This window comes from Amphiprion ocellaris, chromosome 14 (assembly GCF_022539595.1).
Source record: "Amphiprion ocellaris isolate individual 3 ecotype Okinawa chromosome 14, ASM2253959v1, whole genome shotgun sequence".
Classification (NCBI taxonomy): Eukaryota; Metazoa; Chordata; class Actinopteri; family Pomacentridae; genus Amphiprion; species Amphiprion ocellaris.
In genome coordinates, this window is record NC_072779.1 from 24,055,490 (window position 1) to 24,073,677 (window position 18,188).

Here is an 18,188-nt window from a genome sequence, read left to right on the forward strand (position 1 = left end):
CCTGGCAATCATTCACATTTCATTATGTTCTATTAGTCTCTTGTCGGTCAGAACAGTAGTCCGTCCTGATTTTTATTATTATAAAGGCTACTAATTTGGTGCCACAAAGTATTATGTCAAGTAGTGTCCGCCTCACAAGCCTCCAACCTTGACACCCTCGTAATTACATCATTTTGATAATACGCATTGTCATATAAAAAAAAACAAAAAAAAAAAAAAACCTTGAAAGTACATGCACCATATTGACTGCATTTCATAAAAGAAGCAGAAAACATATTGAGGGTGAAGTCAGCTGACACATTTCATACTCCATCCTCTGAACAGGTCAGGTACAAGGTTTTGCTCTTCGTCACCTTTGCAAGAATTTTACATTATTTAAGTAGTTTATTGCGTCTAGGTTACGACATATGCACTGTGGTACTATCATAACTACATATTCCACAGTTTCATTCAATTTGAAAGCAAAAATTTGAGGGCTCTGCAAAGCACAAGAAAAACACTTCAGATGAGCAGGGGGTTACAAGATTTATTGTCAAGGTAGTGACATTCCAGTATACAAAACACTGTACCGTACATGTGAAGTGACTACTCAGTAATGCCAACTACAAGTTGTTCCCACTTGTGTCGCACACAACGCAATAAATGTGAGCTTGGAACCCTGTTTTACTTGAAATTACACTCTTTTAGCTTGTAACTTGTGCTTTAAGAGGGTTACTTTCTTGAAAAACATCTCAGAGGTAGGAGTTGGATGGAATGTTTAGTCGACCTCCTCAATGGTTGGGCCGGAGGATCCACCACCAGGAGCAGCACCACCAGCTCCAGCAAAGCCACCAGGCATGCCCTCTGGCATACCACCAGGCATTCCACCAGCACTCTGGTACAGCTTGGTGATGATGGGGTTACAAACTTTCTCCAGCTCCTTCTGTTGATGTTCATACTCATCCTTCTCGGCAGTCTGCAAAATAAAAAAAACATTTAAAAAAAAATCATTTGTGCTCTTTGTGTTCTGCACTTCTGTTGTACATTGACAAAAAGTTTTATATTTACCTGATTTTTGTCCAGCCAGCTGATGACCTCATTGCACTTGTCCAAGATCTTCTGCTTGTCTTCATCACTGATTTTGCCAGCAAGCTTCTCATCCTCCACTGTGGACTTCATGTTGAAAGCATACGACTCCAGGCCGTTCTTAGCAGATACTTTGTCACGTTGCACGTCATCCTCAGCCTTGTATTTCTCAGCCTCCTGAACCATGCGTTCAATGTCCTCCTTGCTGAGGCGACCTGGGAGGACAGTGCAGTCAGAACCTGTGCAACTGTACATTCAAAATGGTGCTTACAATTTAGCTGTAACTTACCCTTGTCATTGGTGATGGTGATTTTATTTTCCTTGCCAGTGCTCTTGTCAACAGCAGAGACATTCATGATGCCGTTGGCATCAATGTCGAATGTCACTTCAATTTGGGGAACACCACGTGGAGCAGGAGGGATGCCTGTCAGCTCAAACTTGCCCAGCAGATTGTTGTCCCTGGTCATAGCACGCTCACCCTCATAAACCTGTTGAAAGCATGTAGAGTTAGCAGACGATTTTCAATTATGAACCAACAGTTCTGCCAAGTTTACTTCGCTCAGACATCCAAGGAAGGTCAGGGCCATCTTTGGTCTTACGACCTCTGGTGGAAACTACGAATGGCAGGAATAAACGTCATCACTGCGAAACATTAAGAGTCAAATATGTTGATGTTGTCCTCACCTGGATGAGCACACCTGGCTGGTTGTCAGAATAGGTGGTGAAGGTCTGGGTTTGCTTCGTAGGAATGGTGGTGTTACGTTTGATCAGGACAGTCATGACACCTCCAGCAGTCTCAATACCCAAGGACAGAGGGGTGACATCCAGAAGCAGCAAGTCCTGCACATTCTCAGACTTGTCACCAGACAGGATAGCAGCCTGGACAGCTGTAAATATAAGTGATGATTAGCCCTTGAAAAAGTTTCTCTAAGTTAGAATCCTGAGTTTAATTCATCAAAGGCCCTGATCTCTAGCTCCCAAGTGTGCACAGACATCACTAAGCAAGCAATTAGTAAAATACAGAATGTGGTCATCTTCCATTGAAGACTCTTACCAGCTCCGTAGGCAACAGCTTCATCTGGATTGATGCTCTTGTTGAGCTCCTTTCCATTGAAGAAATCCTGAAGAAGTTTCTGGATTTTAGGGATACGGGTGGAGCCACCAACCAACACGATGTCATGAATCTGCCCTTTATCCATCTTGGCATCACGAAGTGACTTCTCTACAGGGTCTAGGGTGCCACGGAAGAGGTCAGCGTTGAGCTCCTCAAAGCGAGCCCTGGTGATAGAGGTGTAGAAGTCAACTCCCTCATACAGAGAGTCGATTTCGATGCTGGCCTGGGTGCTGGAAGACAGAGTGCGCTTTGCCCTCTCGCAAGCCGTGCGCAGACGACGAACGGCCCTCTTGTTGTCGCTGATGTCCTTCTTGTACTTGCGTTTGAACTCTGCAATGAAGTGGTTGACCATGCGGTTGTCAAAGTCCTCCCCACCAAGATGGGTATCTCCAGCAGTAGACTTGACCTCAAAGATACCATCCTCAATGGTCAAGATGGACACATCAAAAGTGCCGCCACCAAGGTCAAAGATGAGAACATTTCTCTCTGACCCAACCTGAAATTTAATGGGTTTAGATTATTTTCCAAAGGTACAGAAGCTCATGATGAAATGCCATAATTTGGTCTCACACACACTCTGGTATAACTGGAAATTTCTGAAGTCTTATTTACCTTCTTGTCCAACCCATAAGCAATTGCAGCTGCAGTTGGTTCATTGATGATACGCAGAACATTGAGGCCAGAGATGGTACCAGCATCCTTTGTGGCCTGGCGCTGTGAGTCGTTGAAGTAGGCAGGTACTGTGATTACAGCATTGTTGACAGTCTGAAAAGGTATAGCCCAACCATTAGTGTGATGCACATCAAGTTTTAAGCATTATTCACTATTTAACCACATTAAAAGCCTACTTTTCCGAGGTAGGCTTCAGCAATCTCCTTCATCTTTGTCAGCACCATGGAGGAAATCTCTTCTGGGTAGAAGGACTTTGTTTCACCCTTGTATTCAACTTGAACCTTGGGGCGAGTGTTGTCATTGATGACATTAAATGGCCAGTGCTTCATGTCTGACTGCACAACTGTGTCGTCAAACCTACGGCCAATCAGTCGTTTGGCATCTGTAAAACACAGAACAATTCTTTAAAATAAAAACTTGAGTGCCCTTCCACTAGGAATGTCACTCAGACATTAGAGGAGCTGAGCTAAGTCTTTCACCCTCTCGTGGAAATTACCAATGGCAGGAAACTAATCACATTGTGATCTGATGGGGCAACTTAAGAATAAAGTCATGTCATGCTAATGTATTTTTTAAATGATCATAGGAGTTTAAAAATTACAATTGCTTAAGACCAGTGCACTGGATTAGGTTGGACATTGAAGTAATTGACTATTGTGAAAAATTATTTCATTTTCAGCAGACAGTTCACTCTTACCGAAGACTGTGTTGGTGGGGTTCATGGCAACCTGATTCTTGGCTGCATCTCCAATCAGCCTCTCGCTATCTGTGAAGGCCACATAGCTGGGTGTGGTCCTGTTGCCCTGGTCATTGGCAATGATTTCAACTTTGCCATGCTGGAACACACCAACACAGGAGTAGGTGGTCCCAAGATCGATACCAACTGCTGGTCCCTTAGACATGTTTCCTGAATATAGAAACAAAGGCAACAGAAACAATATACTCAATTAGTGACAAATTCCGAGTATCTTCAGTGTTGCCTCAAATTTACTTAGTTAAACAAACTTATGACAATAGGTTACACAAAATAAATTACTGAAACTATTAAGAATTTTAGATAGAAACCAAACTGATTTCCTCCACTTTAAAATACTAATAAACTACTTTAACCTTTAAATGATAGTTCCAGTGGAGAGAGTGGATTATCAGATAGCACAACAATTAAAGCAGCATTTAAGTATTAAAGTAGTAATAGTATGCAATTTCAACAAATCGTATTGGCAACAAGCCGAAGCAATGCTGTAAAAACGTCCCGTGCCAGCACAGCGGTACTTTTGGCCATGTGACAATGACTCATCAAGAACACCGCATCAGCAAAGAGCGGAAGTTAACAAAACGCAAGGGCGTATTTACCGTTTAATCTATGAAATAAACTGCAGTATCCTGGATAAGCCGTATATTAAACTAGTTAGGTTAGAGGCAACACAGCCAGACGAATTTCAATCGGAGACGCTCACTGTTTCAAGACTGCTTTTGTTCTTAAAAATCAACCGGAAGTCAGTTCAATCCGGGTAACTTGACAGCTCTTATTCGAGAACATTCTGGAACGTCTCAGCACACCACCCCCACCCTCACCACCACAACGGCGCCGTCGTTAAAAAAATGCATCACTTTAGTTTAGGATTACAGCTACAGAACAAGCATTCGATTTCTGATCATCGCCATCGTTACCAATCTGCTCTCTCCTTTACATCACGCACGACTATTTTTAAGGCTACAGTAAAGATCTGCCGGCTACCGGTGGCACTCAACGAGGCAAACGCCAACACCGAAGCAAAGCAAAACGAATGTGGGAACAAATATATTCTTATCCCTTTCGAGGGGACGTATTCTACAGTTACCTACCGAATTTCTGAACCGAGGTTGACTGGGTGTTGGATAGGAAGGGACGGCGAGGGAGACTGGACCTTGCCGGTATGAGAAGGGAAAGGAAGAGGTTGGTTTAACGAATCGTTTATATGGTCGGCACAGCAGCCAATCAGCGTAGAGTCTTTCAGTCTTTCCTCGACAGTTGACCAATGAGGCGTAGCATCTTTGATGACGGAAATGACGATCCTTCCGGCTTCCCGTTTTATCGGCTTTATTTCATAATCGCAGTGAATGACCGCAGGGACCATGCGGTAGCTCTGACTGGAGAGACAACGTGTCGTGAGACAAACGACCTTGTTTCCGAGATTTCATATCTATATTGCACACTAAAACGTCCAATGAAACCATGGAATCAGCTTGTACTCTTTTTAGATGGGGGAATTACTAAGCAAATCAAAGGTCAGCCCTGACATAGCTTGACCAGGGCTAGCTAGTGCACTTCCTCCTATGAAAATTTGTTTTTGACTACTTTGATTAAGGACAGTATTGATGTTTCTTCATACTTTGAGCTATATTTGGCTTATGTTTCTATAAAGCTTCAGTGTTTGTCGCCTCAGAGCCTTTAAGTAACACATAATCAGATACATCTGAAATAATGTCACTGTGATATAAGCTACATGTAATATAATTACATTAAAATATTCGAAAAACGTTTTCGGAAGTCAGTGAAACCTCGTTTTTAATAATTTTAAGTATTTGTGTAGATGATCATAAAAAATACAGATAATATGCAAAACTATTTCCTTAAACGCTGCTCCTCCATGTTCAAACACAGTATGCTCCAGCAAAATACTATTTATTGGTACATGTTTACAGAGAAAATATTTATACATTATTTACAGAGTACAATACAGAAGTACAGTTACAAGCAATGCATTAATGTACAAACTCCTGCACTTACAGGTCAGGTTCTTCAAATAATACATCAGATATCAGAGTGGGGAAAATGTGAATCACGACGGCATAATAACGGTTGGTGCCTGACAAGCTCGGTTTTTTTTTTTTTTTTTTTTTTTTTTAACAAGCTGATGTCCTGGATTTGAAGACTGTTGAAGAAAAACACCTTGGTCTAATAAGTCTCCATTTATGCTGAGGCTGCAGATGATAGGCCAAGAATTTGGTGTCAACAGCATAAATCCCTGGACCAGCCTTGTGAAAACAGTCCAAGCTGCTGATGGTTTAATGAGGTGGGAGATGTTTTCTTGGCACTACTCGGGCCTGTTTGTACCAATCACTGATATATGCCATAACCAGTTGAAATATTATTGATGACCATGTATGTCAGTTTATGACCACAGGTTACCATTGTCAAAGGGCTGCCTCCAGCAAGATAATCCACCATGCCACAAAAAAGTCGTCCCAAACTGCTTTTGTGGATATCACGATAATTTCAGTTGTCTCCAGTAACCTTTATAATGTGGCAGAATGGTAGATTTGCAGCATGACAAAATCACAAAAATCTGCAAAAGATGTATGACACAATCATGTAACATGGAGAAGAATCTCAGAGGAGTTTTTCTAACATTAAATGGAATCCAAGACACCAAGAACTGGGGCTGTTTGAGACCAAAGCAGAGGGATAACACGGTATTAGCATGCTTTTGCTAATAATTAATGAGTAATATTGTAAACACTGCACACACTGTGCTAAATTTGCAGTTAATAAAGCTTATGTTTGAGCATGATGCTTTTGCTGATATCATTAAAGCTACATTACACACAATGCTAGAGTGATGTCTCCTTTACATCAGATTTGGCGGAAGTTTGTGCTATGGTTTGAGGTCGCAAGGTGTGCTCTCTGTTGACACTCTCTGGTAGCGCTGACGTCATTGTTGATTCTTCAGTAACATAGTGTGTGAATGCTGTGTTGAAGGGTGCTGTGAAGAATAGAGACAGGGAGCAAGAGAGAGAGAGCATTTCACAATCAGTGATTAATTACAGAAATAGATTGCTTCTTCACACACCAGCTGTACCTGAGCAAAGAGAAGTCTGTCACCAGAGACTATGGTTGAAAGGCATGAGGTGGTGGCAAGGTAAAAGCTTGCACCTTACCTTACCTCTCCCACCCTAACCATGTTTTACTAAGCGGCGAAATTCACTGTCTAAACCTTAAAGTTACATTCAATAATAATCACATGAAATTTGAACCCATTAAACAAAATGAATAATGTTTCAATTCACAAAGCATGTCATATGAGCAGGGGCAGTTATAACCTCTGCTGGCATGCTTTTCACAACATTTCCACAGATTATCTCAACAAAAAATTTAGTGCATTATGTGTACCTCTTTTTCTTTGTGCTTGGAAGCCTTTCTCCTCCTGGCTTGATTTGGATTTACTGCTCTCCTCTGATGGATTAGAATCTTCATTCTCTGTAACAATAAAAACTGTCATATGATTTTTTTTTTTTAATGATACATTTCATAAAGATAGCACTTGCAGTCTATCTATGTTATTTCCTCTTTTTTATATAGCTCTTTCAACCTTTCAAATGCAGGGAACTGAAACAATATGTCTGGACATACAGGACACAGACGACAGAGTAAAAGCAGCACAGAGGATTTGCTTCATGGATATATGATCTTAACTAAAGCTGAAACTAACATAAGCCTCAACCTAGTAATGTGTCCTGTCATGCAGAAAACGGGAATTTGGTCAGCTTACCCCTCTTCCAGGCTAGGTGTGCTCTCCTCAGTTTGATGGCAAAAAAAATAACCACCACCAGAAGGCCAAAGATTAGGCATGTCACTAGGAGGACCAGTAATGATGAATTTCCCTCATTTCCCTTTTGCATATTTGAGTCAGAGCTCCCTGAGAATGGATAAAAATGTGAATCTTAGTGTGCATAGGGAAAGCCTGTGATGTAAACAGCATTTTCATAGCAGAGAAACTGCATATTAGTCTTATTCATGCACAAGGCGGTATGTTTTCTGGTGTGAATTTACCTGTTCTCTCCGTATTGTTATAGGAAGAGACGTTTTCTGTTGTATTAGAGACAAATGTCCATCCTATAAAGAAGAATGTAGAAAGCATATAGAATAATTAACAAAGAATTAATGAAAGTGCTGCAGCCCAAGTCAACCATCTATTCTGATGAAGCAACTCAATTGTTGTTGTCCAGAACTATCACTAGATGGCATCAGACACACATGTTTCAAGAACAGTTTTGCACATACAGTAATCTTACTATACAGAGAATTTCATACCTGTTGTGTTTATTGCCTCACTAGTGGTGTCATTGCTCACCTCGGTTGAGTTATCTACAAAAAATGAAGATATTATGATGATTAAAGTTAACTGGAAAACAGAAATCAGAAAAGTTTTTGAAGAGTAAAAAGGGAGACAAGCAGATGAATAAATGAATATCATTAAAATAAACGCAATGCTCTGTATAACTTTAAGATTTTAAACGGATTTATCTCTGCAAAACTGCTGTTTAGTCTTTTCAAGCTAAAAACAGAGAAGACAGAAGATGTAAGGAGTATTTTTGGAGACAGGAAGTCAAATCTTAGATATTCATGTCTATTTCATAGGTGTTCTTCACCTCGCTGTTCCATAATCAGAATTTATTAAGACATCTAATGTGACAGTTTCACATTTTACTCTGAGATCTTCATCACAGGAAACAGATCTAAAAGCATCACAACCACAGAGGCGGTTAAGCAGTCTGATACAATGTGAAAGTGTGATCTGTAGTTTCCATCCCCACGCTCGCCATTTGCGTAGTACAACATGCACTAGTTACACCGAGTAATACATTACTTACAGTGTAGAATTTGCTTTTTTTAGATACTGTGCATTTAATAAATGTATGGAGGCTTTGTTATATGTATGTTTTTGACGACTGGCATAATTTACAATGTCAAAGGGTGTAACTATTTTTCTGCAATGTCTTCTTAAAATAACTTTTTGGTTGTTGCTTTATAAGACTATTGCTGTTTCTTCTGTGGTCCATCATCTCTACCATTCAAATGTTTGGGGTCATCCAGACAATGTCATGTTTTACATGAAAATTCACACTTTAATTCATGTTCTAACATAAGTACACAAGGGTTATCTAATCATCAATTAGCCTTTCAACACCATTAGCTAACACAATGTAGCATTAGAACACAGGAGTGATGGTTGCCGGAAATGGGCCTCTGTACCTCTATGTAGATATTCCATTAAAAATCAGTCATTTCCAGCTACAAATGTCATTTATCACATTAACAATGTCTATACTGTATTTCTGATTCATTTAATGTTATCTTCACTGAAAAAAAGGTTTTCTTTCAAAAATAATGACATTTCTAAGTGACCCCAAACTTTTGAACAGTAGTGTATGTCATCTGTTGTAGAATTTCCTTTCACTGAAAGCCAGTGTAGCATGAAAATCACATACACATAAGGGCAGTTTAACTCACCAGTAGCGCTGAGATGTGAGCCTGTGGATGTATCACTGATGAGAGGAGATCTAGTAGGTGCTGTAACTGTCTTTATGTCAGTAGAGGAAAACTGCTGAGTGAAGGAAACAGGTGAGCTCCCCAATGAAGGCCTGTTCACGTCTCCAGATGTGAAGGACTCTGCCGTTTTACTATCTCTGATCCAGCTGGTCGTTGTTTCCAGCTTCCTTGTGGACACTTGAGGCTTAACTGTGGTCGTGTGACGGGTCCTTTTAGCTGCGACAGAAAGAGAGTTTATACTATCAGTAAGGGAAACAGCATTCAGTTCATAGAAAATCGAAGTGAAAATTCCCGCTCACATTTTAACAATCTGAAAGTCTCATATTGTTCTTTTAAAATTAGAATTTACAGCACACAGAAAGAGGAAATTACAAGGGGCTGTCCTTTTCTGGTTTTTGACGGGTCGAGTTTCACAGTCCAGTTCTGTGGACAGCGTCACGGAGAAACTTATGAGGAAAAAACCCTCTGCAGTGTTTTCCCTGTTTTGTGACGACACCACTACGCTGTGTCCCTTCCTCAAATATCACTCTTTATGCAGAAGTGCGTTGTAGTCCACAAGAGTTTCTAATACAGTGACTGTTGCTAATTTGTGATTTCCAAAAGTTATAGTCAGTGACGTAGCAGCAGGTAAGCAAGAGATCAAAAGAAATATACTCACAGTCTCGCCCAATTTTGATGAAGTTCATCAAAGGCTGAGAATGCAGTGCTGGGTGGCGAACAAGGCATTTTACAGAGATTCTTTTCTTCGGTGGGAAAATGTGCAGCATCCCCACAGAGACGTATTTTTCATCTTCATGTCGGAAATGTACATCACCTGTGGAATGAGACAGATGTCATTAGCATCCTCTGCTGAGAAGGTGCCGTAGATTACATCAAGAGAAAAAGAGGCATCACAAATAAGACACCTGAGCAAATTAACATCTATAGTTTCCAAAAAGTTTATTTTGAGTTTGCTGGGAGACTAGTCAGTTTACAGGTTTGCAGTGTCGGGTTCCCTTGTTAAAAGAACATTTCCAATGCGGGTAAAATGACAACAGTTGTGGTTGGCAGTGTCATTAGGAGATGCGCTCGGAGTCAAGTCTAATTATTTTGTATTTTTTTGGCCTTTATTATATAGGACAGTGGAGAGAGACAGGAAACGGGGTGAGACGAGTAGGGGAAAGACCTGTAGCAAAGTGCCACGGGCTGGATTCGACCCATAACCACTGCATCGGGGACTATAGCCTCTGTTAATGGGTCACCCGCCCCACCTGTTAAGCTAGTGGGGCGCCCCAAGAGTCAAGTCTAGTTTTGTTTTACCTACAAAAGTGCAAATGCATCAACCAGGACAAAATACTGTCAAAAACAATGACAAGTGTCAAAGCTCCTGCTATTTTTGCTTGTAAACTTCAAGAAACATTTCAAAAGTCATAAAATCCTTTCTTAAGATGATTCGGTTTTATTATATCAAATATACATTTTGTTATGTACCAAATATACTCAGTTATTATTCTTGTTTCAAGGTAACTAGTCTCAATTTGTCATAGTGACGTACAAGGGCTATTGTTTAACTTGAATTTTGACAATCCATGGTTTATTTCAATCATGTTTATCGCAGCCTTTCTACTAATTTTAGGGCTAGATGAATTTTCTTTTTGCAATGGATGGATTTTAATTTGATTTGAGTTTGAAAGAAGACTGTGGCGGTGTTTTTGCAGTGTATATTTGCATCACAGTATGTGCAAAGCTTCAGGTTACAGTCACAGGGTCATATTGCCCCTTTCATCGTTCGAAAACAGCAATGCCATTGGCTGTTCTGCACGACAAATATGGCTCACCAAAAGAAGCAGCTAAAGATGGAAGGTGATGTGACTCTGTGAGTTGCTTTACCTTCTATGACTCCACTAATTGATTCCATTTTTTTCTCATTTTCATTACTGAAATTAACAACCTCAGTTTTTTTTTCAAACTTACCAAGAAATTCAGGCTCCACATCAAATTCCCAGGAGATGTTGGGGGGGGAGGGGTTCCCCTTAGCAACACATTTAATGATGATCTTTCCATCATGGCGTGTTACTAACATTCTGGGAAAATCTTAAAAAGATTAAATACCAGAACAAATGTTAATACAGGATTATGAAATAGCTATCCAACCAACATCATAATGCTCATGCTGAGATGTGATGATGATAGTAGCTCTGATGGTAAAGTTACTACACGATTGTCAAGTGAGATCTCTTCAGCAACATTATTCTCACCTAATACTGTCACCTCCACTTTCTTTTCTGTCATTTGATGGTCGTAGTGCGAGCATGTGTAATTGCCTCCATCTTTAAAAGTGACATTGGAAATACTGATGGAGAACTCCGACTCAGAGAATTTGTTGATGCTGTAGCGTTTGTCCTTTAAAGCTGAAAACAACAACAACAAAAAAAGATGTTTAATATCAGTCTGAGGGATTCTTGTAATTTTGGCCCAGTCAGTCAGTCAGTTTGAGTGTGATTAGTGTAATTGAGATACAAGAGAAGTCCTTTCACCTTGATTACGATTGAAGAACATAATATATCCTTCAGGGTTCTTCCAGTCCACATGAGACTTGTGAGCGTTAGTAATAGGACAGCTTAAGCTGAGTGTTTCACCTTTCATCACAGTCACACGCTGCCACACCGCCAGTGAAACTGCAATCAGATGAGTCATAACACATAACTTTGCTTGAAAATTAACAACAAAACACAATGTCATTACATGCCAAAGTTTGATGATGCATGCAGCTTTTCATAAAATACCATACTACCCTTCAGAAAAAAATTATCAACCATCTACTACGTCACGTCAAGAGAAGTGGAAGCTTGTTTCTTTCCTTTTTATAGAGTAGTCCGAAGTTAAAAAAAAAAAACAACAACATTTCTCACACTTTGACTCATCTCTGCCACTGGCTTGACACTGTGTGTTTGTGTGTGGGTGTGTGTGGTTGTTTTTTCTTTTTGTGACAGCAGTAGCCCCCCATTACATGTTGAATGCATTTCTGCTGTGACAGGAAGTAATGTGGTCAGCCCTTTCATGGTGAAAGAGAAAGTAAAGCAGTTGCGAGAGAAAATAAGTTTAGTGTAGGTTGTTCACGGGGGCTTTAAATTATCTTTCTTTCCTATGGGGTGAGAATGACGAGCTGTTTGGAAAACACATTTGTGGGGGCAAATTCACACCAGTGCTGAGGACAGTGGGCTTAAAGGATCAGAGGGTTTTTTTTTTCCATTCTAGTGGGCTTGTTAGTTATGCTATTACCTTAAATGAACCTGAAAATGCTTTATAGATAGATAGATAGATAGATAGATGGATGGATGGATGGATGGATGGATGGATGGATGGATGGATGGATGGATGGATGGATGGATGGATGGATGGATGGATGGATGGATGGATGGATGGATGGATGGATGGATAGATAGATAGATAGATAGATAGATAGATAGATAGATAGATAGATAGATAGATAGATAGATAGATAGATAGATAGATAGATAGATAGATGATAGATAGATAGATAGATAGATAGATAGATAGCCTTTTAAAATTTTTTATAAAAGTTAATATGTAAATATATACTGTCGTTCAAAAGTTTGGGGTCACTTAGAAATGTCATTATTTTTGAAATAACAGAATTTGTTTACAATAAAGATAACATTAAATGAATCAGAAATACAGTATAGACATTGTTCATGTAGTAAATGACTATTCTCGCTGGAAACGGCTGATTTTTAATGGAATATCTCCATAGGGGTACAGAGGAACATTTCCAGCAACCATCACTCCTGTGTTCTAATGCTACATTGTGTTAGCTAATGGTGTTGAAAGGCTAACTGATGATTAGATAACCCTTGTGCAATTATGTTAGCATGTGATTAAAAGTGTGAGTTTATATTGAAAACATGAAACTGCCTGGATGACCCCAAACTTTTGAACGGTAGCGTACATTTAATAATCATCATCATGTTTTTATTTTAGCTTTTAAATCAAATGTCTAAAAACAGTTGTTTCATTCTACTTTTAGAGGAGAATGTGCAGTTAAACAAGAATCCAAACTGAGACGCAATGCATTACCACATAACATAAAAATAAATATGAGTCTCAAAACGTATGAGCTCAGGCAACAATGCTTTTTATTCAAAGATAAAACCATTTGATTTATCAGAAGCATCAGAGTTTGTGATTCTCACTTAATTTTTCAAAATGAACCATCAAAAGCTCAAACATCACACAGTGCTGTAGAGAGACGCGGTGGTAAGTTATCTAAACTGTCGTATGTAGTCATCAGTAGTAATGATTGGGTCAGGTTCCTGTCTCATTTCAGTCTTCTCTATGTTTCATCACACACTCTGTCTGTCAACAAACAATAAAATAACGTACTCACCCTGAATGAGTAGCATGAACACGCTGAACTGCAGCTTCACTTCCATCTCTGTCACTGTCAATCTCACTCTGACTGTTGCACTTCCTCATCGCTCGATTTATTTCTACTCCATTGAGGGACCTTCCGTGACATCATAGCTATGTGGTTTCCCCAGACTTTTTGATTCAAGGGATTCTCATGTGATACAGTAAAGGTAAAAGGTTAATAATTCAGGATTCATACACACTGCTGCAACCCTCCACAGAATAAAGTAGATATAGAAAATGAAATGATATGTGGACAACAGAAATCCTCCATAAAATTAAGGGTGAGCTGCACTTTACTACAAAATGAAGGAGAGACATCATCATAGTTACTTCACCAAGGAACGCGGCGGAGATATGTGATGATCGGTATTGGTTTGTCTGTATGTCTGTCTCTTTGCAACATTACTCAAAAACGGAACAATGGATTTGGATGAAATTTTCAGGGAAGGTCAGACATGACACAAGGAGCTACTGATCAGATTTTGGCAGTGATGCGGCTTATAGCCTGGATCCCCGGATTTATTAAACACTTCTGTATCATTGTGAGATAGTGGGACAGCGTCACTGTAACTATGACAAGTGAAAACTACGTCAGCTGCCTGCTGAGGATCACATGATTCCTACTACAAATCCACCGGTGTGGACCACTAATTTTTTAAAGATTCCATCCATCAGAAATCATACAACGACGGAGCACCCTTGGTGGAGTACTGCGCTCTCTGAGTGCTTTTCTTATTAAATTTGTACTTCTTAAACTGGAGGTCAACATGTGTCACAATGGATGCACTTTCTAACCAACAAGTACTTTATATGGCCTTAGAGGTTTTGACCTCTTGAGCTGTAATTCTAACCACCACAAAGGTTAAATTGTAGCTTTATCATCAACATTATCTTGAAGTTTGGTACACATTTTCATGGTTCCCTGACAATTAATCTAGCTGACTTTGGTGATCCCTTACACTTCATCCAGTGAAATATTTCAGAATTGACAAGAGGGATTGGTACAAATTTTGTATAGACATCCTGATTATTCTTTACATTTTATTTTATTTTACCACAGTTCACTCTATATATTTAACATTTTTTATGACGAGCCTTTTGGCCTCACAAAGTCACTAGCCTGGTTCCGGAGTCTTTAAAAAAGTGCCTGTGGGAGCACAGACCTGATGAACATGTATTTTATGTACTGGTAAAAACGTAACTTGTTGGTTTTGTCTTGAAAAACGCAGTCTTCACACTGTTGATAATGCCAGTCACTTTAGCTTTATCATGGACATAAACCAAAATAATACGGATCATGTAGACCAGTGTTTCTCAACTGGTGGGTCGCGACCCAAAAGTGGGTCGCGGGGCCGTTTTTGGTGGGTCGCGAGCCTTTTTCTAAAAAGAGAGAAAAATAAAGATAATCCAATTTAGTGGCGAGTCATTGTAGTTCCCCTCCGCACCTGCAGGGGGTCGTCGTGTCAGCAGCGACCGGTGAGGACACTCGTATTACTGTAGAAGAAACTGCATGTTTTCATAGCAACAGCAGCATGGCTAAACGCAAGTACGACAGCGAGTACATTAAATATGGATTTTCCTACATCGAAGACAAAGGAGTCCAAAAGCACGCATCTGAATAAACTTTTCGAGCGGTTTAGCGACTACTTTCCCGATAAACAACCCGAGGACGACTGGGTGCGCGACCCGTTTGGAATAAACATGGAAAGCATCACGTTGCCTAGCAGCGATGAATGTCAGCTGGTGGAGCTATCATGTGACCGCACTCTCAGAAAGAAATTCACAGAGGTAAGCCTTTCCCAGTTCTGGTGCAACGATGTGATGAGAGAGTATCCCTCCATTGCTAGTCGAGCTGTAAAAATCCTCCTACCATTCAGCACCACATACCTCTGTGAATGTGGCTTCTCAGCTCTTGTTCAGCTGAAAACAAAATACCCAAATAAACTGAACATTGAGCATGACCTCAGAGTTGCTTTATCATGCATACAGCCAGATTTTGAGACTCTTGTAAAGGCCAAAAAGCATCCTCAGCTAAGCCATTAGAACTTCATGTAGTTCTGCAGTACTTTTATTGTGACTTGTGACTTTTGTTTATTTGTAAGTGCTTAAAAACACACTTTTCTTTTAATATTGCACACTATTTTTTTCCCCAAATATTGGCTTTCAAATATAGTTAAGCCCTTTGAAAAATGTTTTATTGTGTTTACATTTTGAGATTGATCAGAACATTAAGCATTTCTTCACTTTAATAATTTGTTGAATGCACTTCATCAGTTTTCATGTTTTGGACTCTTTTGCACATATTTCTATACATAGTTTCTCCAGCTACAACAGCAATGTTGCAGACTTGTGTAGTATTATGAGAAGCTACTGGTTTTGTTGAATTGCACTTTTTTTGTAGAAAAAAAATGCACTTTTATATATCCTGAGAACTACTTGAGGCTATTGTTCTACTTGTTTCAAAGTCCTCAGTACTTGAATTAGTATTGCTGCTTGATTTTGAGTTGTTGTGAAGTACTTGAGTTCAGGTTTAAAAGTTTTGTCTTCGAACGCTCAGTCAATAAATTGTTGATTTTTGGAGAAATATTGTTAGGTCATGACTTGTCATTTCAGTTTTATGGTGGGTCCCAGGCCCAGACCAGTTGAGAACCACTGATGTAGACAGTACATAGAACCTGAGTAAAGTTACTAGATGGCAAGACAACATTAATCCCCCATGCCAGCAGGACGATGTCTCCCTACCACACCACAGAAACTAAAAACCCCAGAAACACAACAAAGAGAAAGGGAAACTTTAAGCACTATCATTCAGGAGGATGTAAATTTGACACATACCACCCACCTAAAGTACAACAACGTGCCCACACCTCAGAAACTGCTCAGGAACAGTTCGAGGAACACAACAAAAAGTCAGAGGTGTTTACACAACCTCCAAACTCCCCAGATACCAATCAATCAAGGAACTGTGGGATGTGCAGCCATAAGTCTGAGCCCTAGAGCCCACACCCTGCAAACCAGAGGACACCAAGGATCCAAAGCCAGTGTCCAAAGCCGGACGTCACAGGACAACCACAAAGGTCCCTGTGTTAACTTCAGAATCCGCATGGCCTGTTTCCAGCCTCAAAAATGTGAAGCTGGGAAGAAAGACTGGTAACCGATATGTATCAATTAATATTTCTGACTAATGTTTAGAGTATGTTGACATAATTGTACTTATCACAGTTTAATTATGATGTTCATATCTTCATGCTGCATTATTGTTCAACCAGTGACTTGATCGGGAGTAGCTGGGTCACTCCAGAATTGAAGGACATTTTACATCCAACACATCAAATTTCTAATAATCCATGTACAAAATACTAAAACATGCAGTTGTTGCTTACATTTACTTGTCCTGAGACCAAATCTAAAATAAACTAGGAGAAAAGAATGTTTGAAAATATTTTTTAAAATACCAAATAAGTCTGGAGTTCCCCTAAAATGCCATTTTTCTTTTGCCCCGCCCCACTGATGATGAAACTGAATCTCAAATAAAACAGTTAAAATGAAATTTAAATCTCCTTTTGTAGGTATTTTTTTTTCATTGATGTCTCTTGTAATTGTGGGAACATTTTTTTAATCAACATAATATTTTAAATAATAATTATTATGCATGGAACATGTGTCCCACAACAACCCTGTTAGAAAATATTTTTAGCTGGTAGAAGAAAAAGAAAACAGTGAATCACATGAAACATTGGAACTGACATCAAACAATTTTCCTAAAGAATGAGTAGAGCAAAGCTATGTCCTCTCTTCTATTTTTCATATTTTCATCGTCAGCCTTGATTGCATGTCTCATGCATCTCTGTTATGTATATTATCAGGATCAGACAAATTCCTTATACCTTTGTCTTTACTTTGTTCTCTTGGTCAGCAGTAACAGCTAGCTAAGTATCTAGCTTCTACTCCTGAGAAAAAGCTAATATTAGCATGGATTAGCAACCCTGTTGCTGTGATTAGAGCAGGGTTAGCAAACAACAAATAAAACATGTAATACAAATTTTACCATTAATGTGTAAGCTGAGCCAATCAAGTGTTTGATTGTCTATTATTCATGAATATGTAGCAGAAAATTGTAAAAGAAGGAGTTAATTTTTCAAAAATTTTGAAGCCCAAATGTCCTTGAATTCTGCAGTGACCCAGCTATTAATTTATCTGATGAGTTTTTTAAGAACCCACTGTTATTTCCTGATGCTACCCAAAACGAGTCCTAGAACTTTCTTCCTGTGGTTATTTATGTCTCTCATTCTGAATGTTTTTTTTTTCCCGGATTTTAGCCAATCAGAGGGAAGATTGAGCCAGAAAGCGCTGGAAGCTTTCGGCGGTTCTGCAAGCTGATTGGTTCAGGAAGCTCGTACGGAAGCGGCGAGGCTGGTAACTTCTGCTGGAATGAAACTGCTGGAAGGCAGTCAGACTGCATCATTCCCGATCGTCGACACCATCCAGGTAAGGAGTGCAATTTGTCTCTTCAGTCTCTGTTTACAGCTGCTCCCTGTCAGGCCTTACCAGGGGAACCTATCACCGACTTTTGTGTTTATTATCGGTCAGTAATAATTAATACAGCACATA

General features: G+C 39.6%; 2 protein-coding genes and 1 non-coding gene across 3 annotated transcripts; all 3 read right to left on the reverse strand.

The window, feature by feature from the left end:
- Nucleotides 1-506: 506 nt before the first annotated feature.
- On the reverse strand, nucleotides 507-4,853 carry hspa8 (heat shock protein 8). Its single transcript, XM_023275092.3, has 9 exons — nucleotides 4,697-4,853; nucleotides 3,549-3,758; nucleotides 3,028-3,233; nucleotides 2,792-2,944; nucleotides 2,120-2,675; nucleotides 1,750-1,952; nucleotides 1,355-1,553; nucleotides 1,048-1,280; nucleotides 507-955 (listed from the first exon to the last, which is right to left on the reverse strand). Exons 2-9 carry the CDS (start codon nucleotides 3,751-3,753, stop codon nucleotides 758-760), a joined length of 1,953 nt encoding a protein of 650 aa, XP_023130860.1. The 5' UTR covers nucleotides 3,754-3,758; nucleotides 4,697-4,853; the 3' UTR covers nucleotides 507-757.
- LOC111571784 (small nucleolar RNA SNORD14) lies at nucleotides 1,621-1,713 on the reverse strand. Its single transcript, XR_002746408.1, has one exon. It is a non-coding gene; the product is annotated as a small nucleolar RNA SNORD14 (small nucleolar RNA).
- Nucleotides 4,854-5,499: 646 nt separating the features above from the next.
- Nucleotides 5,500-13,615, reverse strand: LOC111571764 (cytotoxic and regulatory T-cell molecule). The gene is made up of 11 exons (XM_023275093.3): nucleotides 13,552-13,615; nucleotides 11,681-11,821; nucleotides 11,402-11,554; nucleotides 11,118-11,237; nucleotides 9,823-9,978; nucleotides 9,126-9,380; nucleotides 7,926-7,979; nucleotides 7,665-7,727; nucleotides 7,384-7,530; nucleotides 7,005-7,091; nucleotides 5,500-6,597 (listed from the first exon to the last, which is right to left on the reverse strand). The coding sequence occupies exons 1-11, from the start codon at nucleotides 13,595-13,597 to the stop codon at nucleotides 6,446-6,448; spliced, it is 1,374 nt and encodes a 457-aa protein (XP_023130861.1). The 5' UTR covers nucleotides 13,598-13,615; the 3' UTR covers nucleotides 5,500-6,445.
- Between the last annotated feature and the right edge of the window lie 4,573 nt (nucleotides 13,616-18,188).

Excerpts from the sequence above, each read along its gene's own strand:
- hspa8 (XM_023275092.3), bottom strand. The coding sequence starts at position 3,753 with ATGTCTAAGGGACCAGCAGTTGGTATCGATCTTGGGACCACCTACTCC. Across the intron at positions 3,234-3,548 it reads CCCCACCAACACAGTCTTCG|ATGCCAAACGACTGATTGGC; the intron begins GTAAGAGTGAAC and ends TGTGTTTTACAG. Across the intron at positions 1,953-2,119 it reads AGCTGTTGCCTACGGAGCTG|CTGTCCAGGCTGCTATCCTG; the intron begins GTAAGAGTCTTC and ends TTATATTTACAG.
- LOC111571764 (XM_023275093.3), bottom strand. The coding sequence starts at position 13,597 with ATGGAAGTGAAGCTGCAGTTCAGCGTGTTCATGCTACTCATTCAGG. Across the intron at positions 7,980-9,125 it reads CTCACATCTCAGCGCTACTG|ATAACTCAACCGAGGTGAGC; the intron begins GTGAGTTAAACT and ends CATTTTTTGTAG. Across the intron at positions 7,531-7,664 it reads TAACAATACGGAGAGAACAG|GGAGCTCTGACTCAAATATG; the intron begins GTAAATTCACAC and ends ATCCATTCTCAG.